Genomic DNA, 20902 nt, shown 5'->3' with positions numbered 1-20902 from the left:
ACAGGGAGCTTGGAGGGGAAGACTAGGACTGGCTGGGCACAGTGACTGGGACTGAGAAATGGATCCTGGGACTGGGTAGACAAGGAGCCAGGGATGAGAGAGAGACAGGACTGGGACAAGGACAGGTTGAAGGGCACGGGCAGACAGTTTCAGACGTGGTGAAAACAGTCAGAACACTCCCATCCAGAGCCTGAAATGGAACCCAGGATTCCTGAATCTCAATATACCCCTGCTGTCAACAAATATCTGTGAAACCCACTGGCAAAGTGTGTGACCCATCCAACCGTAGTGCTGGTCAGTGTAGAGGATGACAACCTATCACTGTATTGCTATCCATTACTCTGTTAGCTCAAGTGGCAGAGATCTGCGTAGTGGATCTAAAGGTCTCCTGATGTCCCATGTGGGAGTCACTACGATGCCACATGATGGAATTTCAGAGGGTTTTTTTATTTGCTTTTTTATAAACTTAAAAAATTACACATAAAAAAAATAATTTAAAGAACATAGTAAGGCTGGAGAGTCAAGCATGCAAAAGTTAGCAAATGGCAATATTAAGATTGCCTATGCAACCTTGGGTGTATGGATTACAATGGTCTTTAATGACATGATCACATGTTGTTTTTCAAATAAGTAGTAATAAATATAAATATAATATAACATAAATGTAATTATGGCAATTGCCAAAACATTGTCTCAGCAATGAACAAGACACAAACATTAAGGTAGTCCCTTTCCCAGAGGTTGTAATGTAAAACGATCATCTATTATGTATATCATGCGTTATTTAGAATTATATTTATAATGATTACAAATGCATTAAAGTAATGTTACTGTTATACGAGGATTGTACGGATAAACTATTTATTTTATTTTACAATAGTATCCAGAAGGCCCAGTCCAGATTGGGGCCCCATTTTGCTGGATATTTTGCTTCATAAATGGTCATGAACAGCCCTGCTCTTAACATCTTACAGTCTGAAGCTTTAAGTTTTCAAATGCTGACATGCTTATCTTTAAGCAGATGAGTAGTCACACTATGAGCTATGCCCCTGATCCTGCTTAACTCTACTGCAAATGCCAGTTTGTTGTTGCTGTCCTGGGAATACCAGCAAACGCAATTGAGCATGTGTGTAGGTCTATCCAGGAGCAGGGCCTAAGAAACTTGAGCAGACAATGAGGGAGGAGCAGAGTCATGAAAGTTCTTGACGATGAGATGAGGCCAAGAAGGTGAGTAAATTGATGGGGTGAGCCTAATGTGGTGAGCTAGTGGAGGGATTCAAAGAGGCAGTGTAATGATGTAGACAAGGCAGATGATCACAGCAGCTGTGTTAGGTATGTTCCTGTGGGGGATGGTGTAATATAGTTAATTAATTATCTATAATATCAATAATTGTAATTTATGTAATTACTTGTAATGCTTTATTTCTCCAAAGAACTGCACAAGCAATTAGCCTGATATTGCAAGCCCTTCAAGCATGGAACTCCATTGAAATCAATGAGTCTTACTGTTGGCAGTTCCTCACACAAAGTGCTTGCAGGATGGGCATATTAACTAGTTCAGTCCCTTCCTTTTAAAAAAATGTACAATTACTCACAGGATCAACCCAATGCAGATATATCTAATCTCTCTCTCTAGGCACCACTGTACCTGAGCACCCATTTCTATTTCTATTGAGATGGAAATAAAGACAATCTTTCTTCCTTCCTTCTCCGTTTGTTGGAGAAATAGCTCGATTAGCAGACATGTTTTTTGTTAGCATGTATGTAGAACTTACTGGAAAAAAAACTAAGCTGACAAAATTAATTTTGCATGTATACCTGATCCTGTGCCCATTGAAGTCAATGGAAAAGCTTCCTTTGGTGCAGGATCATTGGTGCAGGATCAAGCCATTAGTTCTAAAAGTAGCAAGGTCTGTGGTCATTATTATCTCTTGTAGGAGTAAATATGTGACTTTTGTACTCCAGGTCCGGCTTTCAGGATCATGAAGTGTGATTTCTCAGGCACATTGGACCAATTTCAGGAAGGAGTTTGAATACGAGAACAGAGATCTTCAGATAGACTCTGTAATTAATGTGGAGCCACTAAAGAAAGGAGAGCACTTGGTTGATGTATTTGTAACAATCTGTATTCCGGAATGCTGCATTTTGTATCAGTTGGAGCTTTACTTCAGGGCCTGTGGGTTCATTCCTAAATGTATGTGGATTTAAATATTCCCTTGTACTATTTGCATACTGTACATTCCAGCCTTTGGCTAGTGCATCAGAGCCAGAATGTGAACATGAGCAGAAACAAAAGTGAAACTGGTTAGTTTGTTTCATTGTCTGAGTTTAGTAGAGTAATAGAAGGGACCAAATAGATTATTAAAACTGAACAAATATTAAGCAGATTTGCTTATCACTAAATATGCCAAGGTATGATTAGAAACAGGTAAGCGATTTCTTAACATCTATCTCATTTTTAACCTGACAAGGCCCCCTTAAGAGTGTTACCCTTAATCAAGAACACTAAAAACATTCAGGCAGGTTTTTTTCACATGGTTCCTTTGACACTTCCCCCACACACACTGTCTGTGATGTCACCTTATCTCATTGTGAGCTTATCAAATACATTGTGTGTTCTGGGATTGGCTGAAGCTGTTTGGTGGTGGTATGTCATGGTGACTGTTTTAAGCAAGGGGAAGATGAGGAGACAGTTCAACCCTCGGAACTGTGGGAAAGCTTATTTTTCTAATACAATTGACGGACCCAGTCCTGCTCCCATTGAGGTCAGTGGCAAAACTCGCATTGACGTAAGTGGGAGCTGCAGCACGATTTAATTTTTCTTCATAAAAAATGACAAAAATACAGTTTCTGCCTTATTATTATTTTACTATCACACAAGAGATGCTGATGGCTGCCCTGGTCCTGTGATTGCAAATTTCCGTTAGCTGCAGTGATAATGATGATGAGACAGCCCCTGAGGGAATCTCTCTAGGTCCCAGCCCCGAAATGCAGAGCCATTGAGGACCTCTGTAGGCCTGGCCTGTGGAAACACTGGGACAAATTCTACTCTGGTGTGAGTGAGTGCAAGCTCCATTGAGGTTAATGGAGTTGGATCCAGAGATGAATTTGGTCTGCAATCTTCAGAACCCTCACTCACCCTTCAGCCCCTTTAAGTGTTGGGTTTAGTCTTGTGCAGGAGATATTTGCATATTTTAACCAGCTTCCAACCTTATGTCAGCCCCTTAGTTCTCTCTTTTTCTCTCTCACTCTCCTAACTCGAATTACCTTGATCCTACTAACAGAGACTTGGTTTTCAAGATATTCTCTCCAGCCCCAGAGTGGCAGGTATGCAGCCTGCACAACTGCCTTTCTGGCAGGTTCCAAACCCTTTGCCCTCACCTTAGTTCTGGAACTAGCCTAGCTAGGAAGGGACAAAAAGTTTCTCCCTTTAGCAAAAACGACCAGGTTAATTTTGTAAACCCACAGAGCTATTTTTATTGAGTGAGCATGACAGCAACAGTTGTGGGTTGGGGTCAGACTTAGGGTGCCCCATCCTAAAAGGTACAAAAAAGTCTCCAGTCTCACTGAAGGGAATAGGAATCAAGGATGTTGCAGGATCCAGCCTCTGAGGAATACTTAGTATTAATCATGTTTATTACCGTGGTGTCTAAGGGCTGATCAAGAATAGTGCCCCATTGCGCTAGGTGTGGTACAAACACAGAGGAGCAGACGATCCCTGTTCTGAAGAGCTTACAATCTAAATAGACATGACAGACCCAGGGTGGGGGGATGGGTAGAACACACTGGCAGAGTGAAGACTGCAATGGCAGCAAATGGCATGTTAGGGCCATGACTTTTTGGAGCAGGAGGGGGCTAGTTAGGAGGCAACAAGTTGAAGGGAAGGGAAGGGGGCAAGGGAGACAGGTAGGGGATAAGAGGGTAGGGGAAATGAGGCTGAGGTGAAAAGCGATGGAGAGGGAGGGAGAAGGTTGGAGGAACCAGGCTATCGGCACAGAGCAGAGAAAGTCCAATCAAAACTATAAAAAGTTCTCCCAATGTCTCTGCTTTGGCTTGTTCTTACTGTTGCCAACCCTCCAGGAATGTCCAGGATTTGGCTATAGTCTGAACAGCTGCTTAATGAGGATCATACTGTATCCACCAGGATGTTACCATTACGAGGATTCTACATTACATGAAAGCATTAGCCTTTTAACATTAGAAAAAAGAGTAGATCTTGAAAACGTTGGACTGCTGTACTGGTGTCTTTAAAGCAATTTCTTAATACCCAAAGTGAGTAACAACTATAATAAAAAGAACAGGGGTACTTGTGGCACCTTAGAGACTAACAAATTTATTTGAGCATAAGCTTATGCTCAAATAAATTTATTAGTCTCTAAGGTGCCACAAGTACTCCTGTTCTTTTTGTGGATATAGACTAACATGGCTGCTACTCTGAAACTATAATAAAGTAATCTTCCAGGAGCCACTAGCAGGGCCACCCAGAGGATTCAGGGGGCCTGGGGTCTTCGGTGGCCGGGGGCCCCTGCCGCCGAATTGCTGCCAAAGACCCGGAGTGGAAGAAGCTCTAGGGGCTTGGAGCGAGTGAAAGACCCCGCTCCAGGGCACCCAGAAAACTCTCATGGGTGCCCCATGCCCCGCAGAGGCCAATTGCCCCACTTGCGGCCCCCGCCTCCCCAGGTGGCCTGACCACTAGTTTCTGAAATGCAGATTGTCTGAAAGAGGCGGTGACAGTAAACCAAACAATTAAGTTCAGCACCCTAATAAAAGCGCTGAGTCAGGACTCTGGCAGTCACCTGATGCATTTTAATCAGAAACAGGAAACTTCTATTATAAAACTTATAGGGATAATAGGTTATGCTGGAGGAAAAAAAAACAAACAGACAAAGCAAAACTTTCAAAGAAAGGGAACAGGCTCTGAAGTATGATTTTCTGAAACAGCTGGGTACATGTTTTGTGAGCTGACCAGGACAGGGAGAGGTGATTCAGACAATATTTCAACATGAGGAGTTATACAATTGAGCAATCAGTTGCTAATCCTTTTAAACTTGATTGCATTAGCTCTCTGCTTCTTCCTGAGGTGACAGCAATTTATGATCAGGCTTTAAATAAAATGGAACCCCTGGCTCATTGAGATTCAGTTTCTTCTTCAGCATCAGTTTCAGTATAGAGCTGTTCTACATTCATATTAAGTAATCAGGCAGCTAGGGCTAACAGTGATGACAGAATCAAACTTTTATGCATTGTGTAATAAATGGCAAGCTAGTTAAGGCTTTTGTTTGTTTTTGGAGTGGTGGGAGTGATAGACAGTAACTTACACTGGCCTAGCAATCCAGCATTTTCCTAACACAGTTTCTTTCTAAAGTCAGATTGTATGAGGTACTAAACACTGACATTTTAACTATGTTTCATATTAGTGATCAATGCCGATAGGTGACAAAGGTTCCAGTGCTTATAGTCTCTGTGGAATTCAGGACATATTCTAAAAGCCCTCAGTACAGGACTCATCTGTAAACTATAGGATGTATTAATGAGAATGAAAAATGTTCTTGTTTTCATACTGAAACACGCTGATTGACTCTATGCCGCTGCTCTCTTGTGGATGGAATCTACTGCATGGCTTTGGGCCTATACTGCTACCACAGAAGGGATTCTCTCGTAGATTAAGTATTATAGGGTTATGTTTGAGCAGGGTGGTTTTTACACGCACACAGCAGTAGCTGGTCTTATTGCAAATAGCCTTATACAATAAAACCATATTTTAGGAGGTCTTATCAGCAGCCTTGTTTGTTACATATCTTCTATTTTTCCAGAAAGAAAATATTAAGAGACCAATTAGCCTTCATCCCCCTTCCCTCCTTCATTCACTTTGCTTTAGGGAATTATTTAAGCTAAAAAAAGGTTAGATGCACAGGAAGAAGAAGATACTGATTATACCCATATATAGAGTGCACTGTATAAGGAGCATTAATTTCTTAGACAAGGTCTCAGCAGTATCATTCAAGTTCATTGTTCCTTCAGTACATCCTAGTCTTCAGCAGAGGGCATTGCAGAGAATGAATGACTTGCTTTGCTTCGGGCCACCAGACTCTTCAAGCCTGCCATTATGTGTTGAAACATATGACCCGCACCTTCATTGTAAAAGCAGCTGATCTAGCAAACCCTTACCCACGACAGCAGTCCCACTGACAACTGCAGGACTTGCTTTGTGAGAGGGAAGTCTCTCTGGCAGTGAATTCGGCATGAAACAAGTCCTATGCTTGTAACAAGTTTTCCCAAAAAGCACCAAGTGTCAGATGGCACAACCCACCAAAAAGGTGGTCCAGCGTTGTACAGAAGTGAGTATCAATGTGTTTTTTTCAGAAGTGTTCTTCATATTTCAGATTAGTATATACAATGATTCTGAGCAAGCTCTCACTTGACAGCAGCACCAGTAGTGACAAAAAACAATGATTCGGGGCTAGCTGCAGCCTGTCCCGTTTTCTCAAGGAGTCACTCCCCAGTCTGTCCTGGGAACTATGTATTTGGGTTCGGTACTACGGAAACAGGCAGCAAGCCCTATTTAGTACTTTAGTGCCGTTTTTAGTACTCCCGTGCATTCTGGGTCTGGTTCAAAGCTCAGTGAAGTCACTGAATTTAATGGGGCTTGGATCAGGCCCTTAATTTTTAAACCACATTTACCAGCCTCTCTCTTAGAAAACAGTGCGTCAGATCTTAAAAAGAAATAAAAATAAAACAAACAAGGTGAATCGAAGAATGGAACCCACTTGGAAAACCCACGTAAGTGTGATACCTCAACAAAAGGTAACTACTTCATCGGATGAACTCAGGAAGAAAGCAAAAATCTTGTTATCAAAATACACCCCAAAGATATAAAGGAGAGTGCCAAAGACACATTCGCACACCAATATATACAAGTCTGATTAAAAAGACACCTCAACACACACACAAATAAGAGTTTATCAACACAAAACTGTTTAATATTTATTAAATGACACAAAATACCTAGATAACAGACTTACTCTTTGAAAGGACATGTATTTACATTATTTACCAACTTAACAAAGACTCTCTGTACCCATTTTAGACTTGTTATGAAACATTAAAAAGGTTTTGCTTTTTGCATTAAAGGACGCAATGGTGACACATGCCCCATTTGCAAATCTGCATAACTATAACATTTTGATGCAGTTAAACAAGCACAATTTTATATTCTAGTAGCCGAGTGAAGAGGCTTCTTAAAAGTAACAGGGTTAGTTTTTTTCACTCCAGAGATACTTCTGAAGAATTGTTATACAAAAAGTATATTACATTTTTTGAATGCTGCTGTACTCTTACAACTTTACTGTAACTTTTCAAAGAAAATACTCTTCCTATTATATGAAATCACTAAAAAACTGGTATTTGAACATTTTTTTAGATGCACAAATAAAACATTGTTTAAAAGTAAGCATTAGGGCAAATGATATGTTTAGGGAAACGAAAAATACTGTGACTGAAAGATGAGAATTAGAAAGTTCAAAATAGAAATCATGGCTAAAGCAACTTAACAAATTTGTTAGGTCTCTTATTAACTATGTACTTTGGCACCCTTGTGTGAACTATAGAACAAATCAATGTTTACAACACTTTCGCAATTACAGCATTTAAACAAAATGGTCACTTCTTTTAAACCAGCCAAGACAAAAAAAAAGTCCATTTATGGGTATAAAGATAAAAAAACCTAAAATATATACTTCTAAGAATAAACTGCAATTTCTTACGAACAAGTCTGCTATAAACTGCATGCAAGAGTCAGGATTAAAAATATGTGGCCGAACAGACAAGCTGTTTTATAGCCAAATGAGCTGTGGTCCAAGCCCACTAAAACAAAAATTAATATATGGCTCAGTAGGCAGGCACGTGATCCCAGCAAGAAGTATGGCTGGATGCTAATCTTGGCTGCAGCTTTGTCACTAGCCAGGAGTGAAAACCACTAGCAGAAGAAATGAACAATTTGTCGTGGATAGGCCAGTGGGGGTAAATAAAGGGATATGAGGGCATGCTTTTCCCTGCTTTTCTTCAGTTCCTGGTCAAGCCAGTGTTCTCATAGGCCATTCATTGGGTTAGTTTAATAGCTGGACTGCCAGTGAAAAGGTTAACTCAGTTTCAGTGTCAAAACTTGAAGTATGACGACAATTCAGGACATGAGTTTTCTACACAATAGTCTCTGCATTTACTGGTTGAAATAAATGGGATAAATAAAAAATACACAAAACCAAAACCTTTGGTTGGTTATAGTTGAAATTCAATGCCTATCTAATAGAGAGTCTAATAAAGTCTCCTTTTTAAGTATGTGGCATTGGTTGTATGTAAACTGTTGCAACAAATTGGAATATGGGCAGTCAAATATTTTGGTTTCCGTCCTTCCCTTAAAAGTGAATATTTTGAAGCCTTCCCTCCATAAACAGTATCTTCTTTCAAATAAATCTTTTATTTGAGAAAACAGAACCACCATATACATGGAGAAGAGAGACATAATGCAACTGATACAGAAAGAAGTTTAAACATAATGAAGATAGAAAAGCCATGATCTCAATTTCACTGTTGTCCTCTCCCTGGTGGCTCTCTGCTTATGAGTTAATAGTTATAGGCTTGCCTGATTCCCTACAGGAGCAGCCTCCACAAGAAATGCCCCCACTGGATATATTATGCCTCTCCAAGGTAGTGACCCTGAATGTCTCCCATTGGATTAGACTGATAACTACTATGCAAAAAATTGACAGGTTTCTTACTGCAACTCACATGGAAAAGAGCTGTGCAAATGTTATAGGAAGTCAGCACTGAGGGAACAATATGAAATGAGGAGTGCTCTTTACTGCAGAAGAACCCAGCTTCTTTGTTTTGTGAAGTGAGCACTTTATGAAAAGGAGCTTGAGGAAAAAAAGAGGCAATTCACACCATGCAGTTGACTAAGAAAAGCAACATTCAGGAAGGGGAAATTCTGGATACAATGCGTGTACACACACACGGTTTATGTACTCCACAGGGCCACACGGTGATGAAATAATAAGATCATCAGGAATATACACGTGCTAGTCATCAGGTGAGTTAAGGAAAGACCACTATTACTGTGACTTTAAAGTCACATTTTCTTGCCTCCTAGGGTTGTCTGGCATTTCTCAGGGCTGTAGATGCCTGAAAGTGAATCAGATTCTTCATCTTGCTATGCCGCATGGCTGAAACTGAGTCAAATGATTGACAAAGTGAGGAGGGGTAGCAGAGCTGTCACATGTCTAGGAAAAATTAACTCTTCTGCTGCCACTTTATAATCCTGGCATATTCTGCTAGAGCAAAAAAAGTTTCTGGTTGCAAAAACTTCAAGCAATAACCTCACTGTCTGGGGAAGCTCTGTATTCAAGCTATTTTTTCCTCCCAGGTTTCACGAAGATCCAAATAATGCTCTTGTCAACTAGGAAAACAGGATCTAGATGCCTTGAAACAATATTTAAGTATCTTTCTGCATGAGAGGTAGGCTTAGGGTTCTAGGAGGCAAAGCTTGCTACTGTCTAAGACTGAGTTCTTAAAGCTTTAGGTTGGCTTGACATAACTCATAAAAGCAATCCAACGCAGGACATGTCTATAAGATTCTCACCCTGTCTAAATCTAGGGTGAAGTTCAAGCCATTTAGATTGTTTCAAAGAAAAATAGTATTAAAATCCATTTGTAATTTTTGTTCATGTAGTTTTTGGTATTTTTTTTGTGTGTGTGCAAGAACTGTGTTGCTTTTTGCCTCATTTTATAATACATTATCTTTTGCTGAGTGTTATTACAAAAAGAGTTGGACTCTCGGGCTGAAGACTAGTAAAAATTGTCACTGTTTCTGTTGCTGCTGTTTTATATTAAGAATGGGGTAAACACTTTACATTTTGGGGTAAGCCATATAAATATAAGTCTAAGCTTGTTAATTAAAGTAAGTGGCACAGTTATTTAAGGAATGGTACTTATTTTATAACCTTACAATATTTTATATTGATACCGTTTCCATTATATTTCCTCCTAATTGCAACAGAGAATGTTTTCTACATCAATAAGTATAACTTGACTTGGTAATTATTTCCCTCCCCCGGGTGAAATCCAAATATGAGTGAATTAAATCATTGGTCGTTTTGCTACTTGATAAATATATCCAATATCCTGTACAGTAAATTAAAAGTTTGCATGCAGTTTAAGCATTTTAAAGGCTATTTTCTGTATGTTAATTAACCTTCTGCTTTATAGTTTAAAGATGTAAAAGAACATTTGTCATATACCAAGGGACTCCTCTTCAGACTCGGAGACAAATGGAATCACGAAGACCAGGTACTTTCTTACAGTTGTCTGCACATCGTACTAAATAACATGCAAAGAGTTCAACAGCATTCTTCTTAAAATGTAACTAGTACTCTTTAAATGGGCATGTTAACCACTGAAAAAAGTCCACTCTACTATACTTGTCTATTACACCGCTTTCATTCATTCATCGGTAGTATAAAAAGTCAAATAATGGGATCAACAGGCTAGTTTATCCACCGGCAATTTAGTATGACACCAAATGTGCAGAAAAACAAAGGCCAACATATGTTTATGCAATATAGTTGTACTGGTTTGGGTTCTCTTTGTCTCTTTCCATGTAGTCCCTGTCAATTAAGGATTCTATTCTCTTCTTAAGGTCAGCAGGCTGTAAAATAATGCAGATCATCAGTACTACTTTTTTTTTGCAGCCATCTCTACAAAGTTTCTGATCACTCAGTTCCTCCTACTTTAACAATATTATATGAATACATTTTTCAAATTACCAGCTGAATAGCTAAATGTCCTATTGATCAATGACAGAAATGCCACAGAAAATTCTTCAGGTACAAGAGCATGACAGATCTAAAATGTGTTTCACAGAAATAGAAAGCAAGTGTGTATGATTGTCAATTTTGGGTCTGTCAAACACGAATGCTCCATTAAAACTGAAATTTAGGCAGACATAACTTCCCATAATGTAACGCTTGTGTATCTTCTAAATCAGGTCACAAAGGGTATTTTGTAACACATATATATAAGAATTATATATATAAAAATGCTTATCTCCTGTTTGTCTGGAGCTTTCATCCAGTAACAGAGATGTACTTTGTACATTTGAAGGCATATTGTATAAATTAGTGACCCAGATTGCTGTTGTATAAAAGACACTCACGAACAAGGAAGAAAAAGCATTTACGTCAGCTATTATACCTATGCATGCCTGGCTGACAATTTTATGCAATATAAATGCTTACTTATCTGCAGAGAAAATTTAAAAATTGGTGTTTTTCAAGAAAGCTACAGAAGACAGTGGCAAAGCTTTCTATTTTACATTTCTTGCACTGGAGAACACCAGAAGTTACAGCTGGCTGAAAAATGAAACAAGTAATTCACACGTTTATCTGCAAACTAAGCTTCAAGTTCAATATGAACTTGTCTCTACCTGTAGGGAGCGATCCGTTCATCTCATTCATTGTTTGAGACAGCCACAAGCTACAGGTATTTGTAAATCTCAGTTTACACAAAGTTTTAGCTAGAACTATTTGTCTGAAAAGTTATATTAGGTATTTGTTATTCTCTTCTTGATAAGAAGTTTGAACTAAGTAGCTGGGAAGCAGCATCAATACTATGCAACTTGTTGCAAATAACTACCCACAGTCTTTTCAAGAGAATGCATAGCCAGAACATGTTCCTTAACAAATAAGGGTTATAAATAAGGCAACATTTTAGTCACGGGTATTTTTAGTAAAAGTCAGAGACAGGTCACAGGTAGTAAACAAATATTCACAGCCTGTGACCTTTCCATGACTTTTCCTAAAAATACCTGTGACTAAAACTTGGGGGGGAGGGGCTTCCTGGGGACCCTGCGGATGCTGGGGGAAGGCGGCCCAGGACCCCCTTCCAGCAGCAGCAGAGTTTGGGAGGGGGCAGAGGACTGAGGCCCAGGGTGGGGTGAGGAAGGCTCTGGGCAGTGCTTACCTGAGGAGGGGGGGAGGAGAGAGGGGGTCCCCAGAAGCAGTGACATCCCCCTCGCTCAGCTGCTAGGCAGAGGCATGCTTGCAGTTCCCGGCCAATGAGAGCTGGGGGGGGGATGTGTGCCTCTGCCTAGCTGCTGACCGAGGGGGTATATCGCCGCAGGGAGCCTCTGCCTAGCTGCTGACCTCACCCCATCCCCTGCCCCCTCCCATACCCAAACTATGCTGTTGCTGGAGGGGGCCTGAGACTGCTTCAGCAGCAGCCAGTGCTCCTAGTGCAGGGGCTACCTGAGCTGCCCCTGAACCAGGCGCAGTGGCTGCTGCAGAAACCACGGAAACTCACAGCCTTACTTTTAAATGTATGCAAAAAATAATCAGTCCGAGAATGACTTACAAACAAAAAGGAGGCTATGTTTTTAATGTTATTCGCAACCAGTAGTTTGCCCAGCTCTAGAATAATATGCTTTATCTTGTAGCTTTACTTAAAAAAAAGTCTTACTATGTCTTTTCACTCGAATGCATAAATAAATATATATAACTGGCACACCAAACAAAATTCCTAGAAAGGAATACTTTTCCTACCAAATAAGAGTGCTTCACAAGCTGTATTATTTATTCAAGTGATCTCTACAACACCGATGAAGAGAAAGTATAGCAAGGAACAACATCTTCTGAAGCAAAAGAAAGAATCAGAACTCTACCTTTACTGGGAATTTAAGCTGGTTGTACACCTCTGACACAAGCAAATTGTGGCTCAGAGTCTTGCGCATCTTCATGATTCGCACAATTGCAGCATCAATTTGGTACTGCCGGTCCTGAAATACTCTCTCTGTAGTGCTTGCTTGTTCCTCTACCTGGATGAGCAGTTTAAAAAAAAAAAAAAGTTTTAAGAACACTAAAACAGTCAAAGTGATCCTTTCATGGTTGTCTGACCTGCAGAACTTACACATTAACCCCAGCATTTTTGGTGTCATATATTTGTCTCCTGACTTCCTTCCAAAGTCCTTTTTGAAAGGCTATTGTCTACAAAGAGAAACATACTCAGGGCTGGTCTACACTACGGGGTAAAATCGATTTTAGATACGCAACTTCAGCTACGTGAATAACGTAGCTGAAGTCGAATATCTAAAATCGATTTACTCACCCGTCCTCACCACGCGGGATCGATGTCTGCGGCTCGCCATGTCGATTCCGGAACTCCGTTGGGGTTGGTGGAGTTCCGGAATCGATATAAGCGCGCTCAGGGATCGATATATCGCGTCTCATCTAGACGCGATATATCGATCCCTGAGCAATCGATTTTAACCCGCCAATACGGCGGGTAGTCTAGACGTGGCCTCACACAGGGGATTAAAATAGTTTCAGATATCAGCAGGAACCCAATGATAAGTTAATGCCTAGCAATAATATAGAGAACAGAATGCCAATTAAGGCTCTAAATTCTCTTATTCCCATGTAATCTAGCAAGATTAATCCATAGCAGTTTGTAAAGTTTTTATTCAGTAAAGCTTCAGAATACAAAGGTAAATGGTATACACAACAACAGGTACTACTTAAATCTTTCAGATTCCTTGAACTATGGGAAGATTATCAAATCTGATTAATAGGATAGCTGCAAGGGAATCTGGATTAGTTTGCTAATCCAGATTTAAGTCCTATGGTTCACTTGCCACACAAAGCACACCTGCATACTTCATGTAGGTGACCAAATATACAAATTCAACACTGGACAAAAGAAAGTTTACTGTATTTTTAAGACATGCAAAAGATAATTGAACTAAGAATCAGGAGAGAGGGCAGCAATTGGGGAAAAAATCCCAAACCCATACCGTTTCTTTCATCTGGATTTGGTTTATCTTTATCCTGAAGAGCTTGTGTCTGAAATCATCATTGCATGTAAATTTATCACCATCTTCCACATCTTTGCCTTTGGGACTTTTAGTCAGTACTCTAGCTTTGCCACAGGCTAATGACTGGAGTGTTCTCCTTAACTCTCCATCCTCTAAAGCAGAAACAAGCTGTTTAGTATTTTAGACAACACCATTCAGATACCATCAACCGCATTTAATACTGACCTATCCCAGTTGCTTGCTTTATCTCCTCTAAACTGAACTCCTCGCCTTCATTAAACATAAGCAGCACCAGTGTCTGGAACAAAGAGACTTGAAGCTCTTTTTTGCCCTGTCAAGGATGAAATGATCAGATGTTATTAAGTCTTCTTGGAAAGAGAGTCAAAAATCATTCATGTATTGTACATTAATTCAAATGTCAGCTTGGCTTGCAGGGAAGCTATCCATTTCATTCAGGTCAGGAATCCGAAAAGGCATATTACTAACCAGCATACGCTAACTGTGAAATACAGTACCAGTCTTAGACAAGAGATGTTCAGTTACTATTTGTTCCCCACCATCACAAACATGGTGTGCAGTACTTATCTCTACTTTCAGACCAATAAATTAAGTAACGTGTCATTTATCTTGTGTGACACAAGACAGAATTATACCATCCAATACCAGAGTGTCTGATGCATTAAACACAAAATACTTTGGGTAGCTCCTGCAATGGCACCAATCTGGATGGTCATTATATTAAAAGAAATTCAAGAAGGTTATTGCCAATGTTAAATATTAATCATATTGCAAGATTCTTTCCTAGAGGTATCCATGGTCATAGCAAAGTACCTCAAAACTGACAATATCCAGACTGCAGGAATACACCAGCAGAAAATAACCCAGAGACTCATACTTGCCTCTTTAAATTCTGCTTTTAGTACACAGTGACCTAGTGTTGATTGCCACTGAAGTTTCCTACCACTGTGTTTTCCCAGGTAGAAGGTCTTGAAGATCTCTTGCAGTTTTACCATCTAGAGAACAGGAAAGAAAGAAAAACTCCACTTCATTTCCATTTGTATTTATTTAAACAAATAAATAAAATGAAAACAAAACAGTTTAAGGGAGGAGCAAGCTTAGATAGGAAAAACAATGTTAACATCTCTTTTAAAAAACAAAACCTTAACTGGGTATTTATGTCCTAAAGGTTGATCTATTTTTAAAAATAGTTATTATCCTTAATCCTTTATTCAAAAGGCAGTTAAACATTAAACATTAACTAATGGCAAGCCTAAGAAGTGTTCTACTTCTGTATACAAAACCCAATACAGTTATCCTTACCTCTGGTGGTAAGTGGACTTCCATAGGCACATAGGTTGGCCAATAACCCATAGTCAGGATGTTCACTGTTAGTTCAATGTTACCAGGTACATTCTGATTTTGCATATACTGCAAGGACAAACAAAAGCATATTGAAAAAGTGGTGCTGTTCTCTTATTCTTATAGGCAGAACTACCCAGGAAGTTAAACAGGCATTGTCAGTGCCATGTCGGCACAGAATGCAAGTGACCTCATGATATATTCTCTGCACAGAATGCAAGTTAACTACATGAGTATTAGAACAAGTATGATAGCACCTTTCAGAGGCTCTCAAAACCCTTTTTGCTGTTTGTAAAGAAACCCATACGCTGCCATTGTGGAGTACCAGACTATTTAAAAGACAGAGAAAACTGAAGCCAAGAGGTTTAAATAACTTGACCAAAGTCAACCCAAATCAGTAGCAGAGCCAGGAACACAACTGAGTTGTGCTGACACCATGTGCTCCACTCTATCCACTAGATCAGTGATCTAGTCTCATCATCTTGAAATGCTGTTAAGCTAGACATTCAACAAGTTTGCACATTTATTTCAATATTATTTTCTATTAAATCCCAGTAGGTACTTGGTTCTGCTGATTTTTGCTCCATTATTAGTGAAATCAGTTAGTAAGCTAAGGTGGAAGATTTTCAAAAGGCACAAATAGGATTTGAGTATTCCATTCCCATTGACTTTTCAGTAGGAGTTGTACTTCTAATTGCATTTTGTCTTTGAAAAAAAATCATCCTCTCCCAAGGATCTTTGTACAAAAAAGAAACAAGTTAAAAAAACTGCACCCTGTAGGAGCAAGTTATTCTCTGTGTCTACTGAAGGAGACTAAGTTACTTCAAATAGTAAGGAACTATTTACAACTGGAGCTTTAAACAAACATTTTGGCCATAACACACTGTGACCCAAGAACCTCAATGCGCTCTGGCAAGGAGGTGCAGAGGGGTTACAGGAACTTCTTGGGTTTGGCATGTACATTCTAGTTCACCAGAGTGTCATGAGAGATCTCAAATAAAAGCCAGTGTCACCCTGGTTATCAACATTATTGCAAAATGCATGTATGGATATTGTGTAAGCAGTTATGTATCTACACTGAAAATTATGTTCTTGAAGGTCTGTGTCTAGGGCCTGGTCACCAGCAAATGTGTTTTCTGGCAAGAATGTTTATCTAGCTGGCTCTTTACATGTAAATTAAGTACTGTATAGTTCACATTGGATCTCCTATCACCTGTCAGAACCGAATGTTAAGGAAAGATTGTGGGAACTTCAGAGACACTAACTAACAGGAAGAGAAAAAACACCAGAATAGGGTGAGGGTAGGAGAGCTGGGGAGAACCTTATATTAAGGTGCACTCCAAGGATTTGCCCTATTGTATTTGGGAAGCAAAGATGACACTCTGACAATCCTTCACTGACAAAATAAAGGGACAGAGCTTGCTTTATGAAAAACAGGTCTCAACCAGACTTTGCTGAATATGCTGGGGAGAACTTTGGCTGAAATAAGCTTTTTTTGTTTAGACAAGGGTGTAAATTGTTAGTTAATTTTAGTCAGTAGAAAGTATGTTATGATTTTTTATATGTAACCGTTTCCAATATTCTTATTCACTAGCACTTGAATCTCTGTTCTTTGATAACAAACTTATTGTTTTCACTATAAATCTAAGTGCTGTGGTGATAAGTAAATTGGTGATCCTGAGTTGAATCTTACAAGTTGGTGTGTACTAATCCTCTGGGAACAGCAAGGCCTGGTAATTCTGAGAGTGTTCAGCGGATAAGAGGTTGGACATTGCAGGGAATGTACTGAAGACTCCAGGATGTGTGTATTGCTACTCTACAGAGTGAGCAAGGCTGTGCTGTGCTGTGCTGTCAGAGGCTGGTGGTTTCAAGGAGTTGATCCACAGCTGGTACAGCCAAGACTCCTTCAAGCTAAGAGGAGGGAGTAGTGAGGTGCCTCCCCAACCCTGAGTACCCTTGGGATGCATCATACATACCCACAAGGAAAGTAATAGAACACTAGAGAACAAGCCATGGCAGGCTTTACAGCGATACCTGTTTAAACTGTATCATGATATCTTTCGAAAGTTCCATGTCTTTAAACATTCCTTCAAGCTTGCTGGTGAAAGCAGCTCCACATTCTATAAGAGAAGTTTTTATAATTAAAAAAACACAATCAAAAACTAAGAAGCAACACATTTAAAATGGTGACAGGTTTCAGAGTGGTAGCCGTGTTAGTCTGTATCAACAAAAAGAATGAGGAGTACTTGTGGCACCTTAGAGACTGACAAATTTATTTGAGCATAAGCTTTTGTGGGCTAAAACCCACTTCATCGGATGCATGCAGTGGAAAATACAGTAGGAAGAGATATATACACAGAGAATATGAAAAAATGGGGTTGCCATACCAGTCAATGAAAAAATAAGTGTGCGCTATAGGTGAACGCTATTATCAGCAGGAGGAAAAAACAAAACTTGCTAGTGATTAATCAGGATGATCCATTCCAACAGGTTGACAAGAAAGTGTGAATAATGGGGTGCTAGGGGTGTGGAGGGGAATTACATGGGGAAACAGTTTTTCACTTTATGTATGGGCCCATCCACTCCCAGTCTTTATTCGCAAGCTTAATTTAATGGTGTCTAGTTTGCAAATTATTTCTTATTCCAGTTCCTCAGTCTGTTTTTAAGTTTTTTTTTGTTGAGTATTCAAACTTTTGAGGTTTGTAACGAGGGGAGTAGTGGGGGCCAAAAGACCTAGGCTGGCTTTAAGAACTAGCTTGATAAGTTTAGGAAGGGATGATATGATAGGATAGTTTAAATTTGGGCAAAATTGTTCTTGGATTATCAGCAATAAGCTCTAACGACTTTCGAATATGGGTCTGTGATGGGATGGGATCTGAGTTATGCAGAGAATTCTTTCCTTACTGCTGCTGGTGAGTCTTGCCCACATGCAATCAGGGTTATGCTGATCGCCGTATTTGGGGCGGAAGGAATTTCCTCCAGGCAGATTAGGCAGAGGCCGCTTGGTGGTTTCCGCCTTCCTCTGCAGCGTGGGCATGGGTCGCTTGCTTGGTGGAATCTCTGCAGCTTGAGGTCTTCAACCAATTTGAAGACTTCCATAACTCGGACATAGGTTAGGAGTTTGTTATAGAAGTGGATGGGTAGGGTTCTGTGGCCTGCTTTGTGCAGGAGGTCAGACTAGATGATCATATTGGTCCCTTCTGACCTATGAGTCTATGAGACCAGTGAGGTTGAAATGTTCTGACTGGTTTTTTAATGTTATAATTCTTGACGTCTGATTTCTGTCCATTTATTCTTACATAGAGACTGTCTGGTTTGGCCAGTGTACATGGCAGAGGGGCATTGCTGGCACAAGATGGCATATATCACATTGGTAGATGTGCAGGTGAATGAGCCTCTGATACTGTGGCTGATGTGATTAGGTCCTATGATAGTGTCCCTTGAATAGATATGTGGGCAAAGTCGGCAATAGGCTTTGTTGCAAGGATGGGTTCCTGGGTTAGTGTGTTTGTTGTGTGGTTGCTGATGAGTATTTGCTTCAGGTTAGGGGGCTGTCTGTAAGCGAGGACTGGCCTGTCTCCCAAGATCTGTGAGAGTGAGGGATCATCTTTCAGGATAGGTTGTAGATCCTTGATGATGCGCTGGAGAGGTTTTAGTTGAGGGCTGAAGGTGACTGCTAGTGGCGTTCTGTTAATTTCTTTGTTGGGCCTGTCCTGTAGTGGGTGACTTCTGGGTACTCTTCTCGGTCTTTCAATCTTTTTCTTCAAACTAGACACCATTAAATTAGGCCTGAATAAATACTGGGAGTGGATAGGTCATTACACAAAGTAAAAACTATTTCCCCATGCTAATTTCCCCCTCTACTGTTACTCACACCTTGTCAACTGTTGGAAATGGGCCATCCTGATGATCACTACAAAAGTTTTTTTCTCCTGCTGATAATAGCTCACCTAAATTAAATTACTCTCATTACAGTTGGTACAGCGACACTCATTTTTTCATGTTCTCTGTGTACATATATATCTTCCTACTGTATTTTCCACTGCATGCATCCGATGAAGTGGGTTTTAACCCATGAAAGCTTATGCTCAAATAAATTTGATCGTCTCTAAGGACAAGTACGCCTCGTTCTTTTTACATTTAAAATGGTTATACCATAGGTCAGAGAACCATTCAAATCTAGCACATAAACAGAAATTCAGGAAATATATTATTCTTAATTTAACAACTGTCCTAGGGCCAGCCCATTGACCTAGTACCTGCACATTGATTTTAACGTTGATCTTTTGCATGGTGATCTTTAGATCCTTGAAGTTTGAACCTGGATTAAACTTTGGAAATCCTGTCTGACCAGGCACAAGATTTTGTACTATGAAACAGTGAAGGTCCATTGGTAAGAGCTGACTGGCAGTTACACGGGGCTGAGAGTCCTTAACACTGGATAAAAACCATGACCCAAGAGGAAAAAGCACATTGTATTCTCATAGCATAAGTATTTTGTGCCAGAATCCTTCAGATTTACCCCCGAAGACTAGGATGGTACAAATTAGATGGTCAGTTTGAACTTTAAATTCCTGACTTCTGCCTGGTACTAATGTATCTGCTTATATGAAATTGTTTTCTTATAACAGAATAAAATTGTTAAAGATAAACATAACGTTCTAGAAAAAGATTTACACACCCACTACATTTTCCTTTTCACTTCTTTCGAAGAAGGATGACCAATAAATAAATAAATCTGTTATGGAGGAAAACCAGACATTAATTTAGACTATTATTTCTAACAGAGAAAAGCAGGGAGGGAGGGCAAGATACTCACCATGTTTGAGTTTGGAAAGCATAGATTTTTCTGCATCTACTGATGCACTTTTCCCAACTAATAGCCGCTTTGCTAGATCTTTCTTATAAAAGGCCTCAAAGACATCTTTTCCTGTAATGTAAAGGACATGATTTGTTAATGATCAGATAAAACTTGTTTGTGAAAACTGCAACATTTAAATGAAAGGTTATTCAATAGGCCCCATTTAAAGTCCATGGGAGCTTTTCAGTTAACTTCAATTAGCCCTGAATCAGGTACCACATGAGCACTGAGGGCACTCTCTACAGCTAAAAGATTGGAAGACAAACTAAATCCAGAGATACTGCATGCTTTTTTTTTTTTTTTTTTTTGAGGCAGATAGATTAAAATCAACTTGCAAAGAAACATTATATTACAGATAAAACAACTGTACACAAACAAAATTGTAACCCTTACCATAAATGAACCTAAATATAATCATAATTTTATCCAGCATTTTTTCAAGTTCTTCATCAGTAGCTTCTTTGTTGCCTGCACGAAGCTTTGAATCCACATACTTAGCTAGAAAGTAAAATAGGTAAAAGGAATTGAAAAAACCTGACTCTGCCAGGCATCAGAATGAACCTACATTTAAATTTTGACATTTAGCTCATTCTGGAGATGTTTAAAAAAAAATAAACCAAAAACTATGGTCCTTTTGGAAAGCCAGAATAATTAGACATTACCATGAAGAAATTTAGCACTGCCATTTTGACACTACTTTCATTTATGCCTTTAAAATGTCATTAAATTGCAATAGTTCAATGGCCTCTTTTCATATGAGCGAGAGTAGCAGCTTAAATATAAGATGATGAAAAATCACAAACTCATGACTATTCCACACGCCT

General features: G+C 39.6%; 1 protein-coding gene across 1 annotated transcript in view; it reads right to left on the bottom strand.

Annotated features, from left to right (window-relative positions):
• Positions 1-6952: 6952 nt before the first annotated feature.
• Positions 6953-20902, bottom strand: part of CUL4B (cullin 4B) — a 35264-nt gene continuing 21314 nt past the window's right edge. Inside the window, exons 13-21 of the mRNA XM_032767023.2 lie at positions 20472-20576; positions 20037-20147; positions 17252-17337; positions 15179-15286; positions 14758-14871; positions 14084-14189; positions 13838-14010; positions 12710-12862; positions 6953-10699 (exon numbers count right to left, since the gene is read on the bottom strand). Of these exons, the coding sequence (XP_032622914.1) occupies positions 10604-10699; positions 12710-12862; positions 13838-14010; positions 14084-14189; positions 14758-14871; positions 15179-15286; positions 17252-17337; positions 20037-20147; positions 20472-20576 (1052 nt within the window). The 3' untranslated portion in view covers positions 6953-10603. The remainder of the gene's footprint in view (positions 10700-12709; positions 12863-13837; positions 14011-14083; positions 14190-14757; positions 14872-15178; positions 15287-17251; positions 17338-20036; positions 20148-20471; positions 20577-20902) is intronic.

Source organism: Chelonoidis abingdonii, chromosome 8 (genome assembly GCF_003597395.2).
Source record: "Chelonoidis abingdonii isolate Lonesome George chromosome 8, CheloAbing_2.0, whole genome shotgun sequence".
NCBI lineage: Eukaryota > Metazoa > Chordata > Testudines > Testudinidae > Chelonoidis > Chelonoidis abingdonii.
Note: the sequence above shows the minus strand (reverse complement) of the source record. Positions and strands in the feature narration are given on the sequence as shown.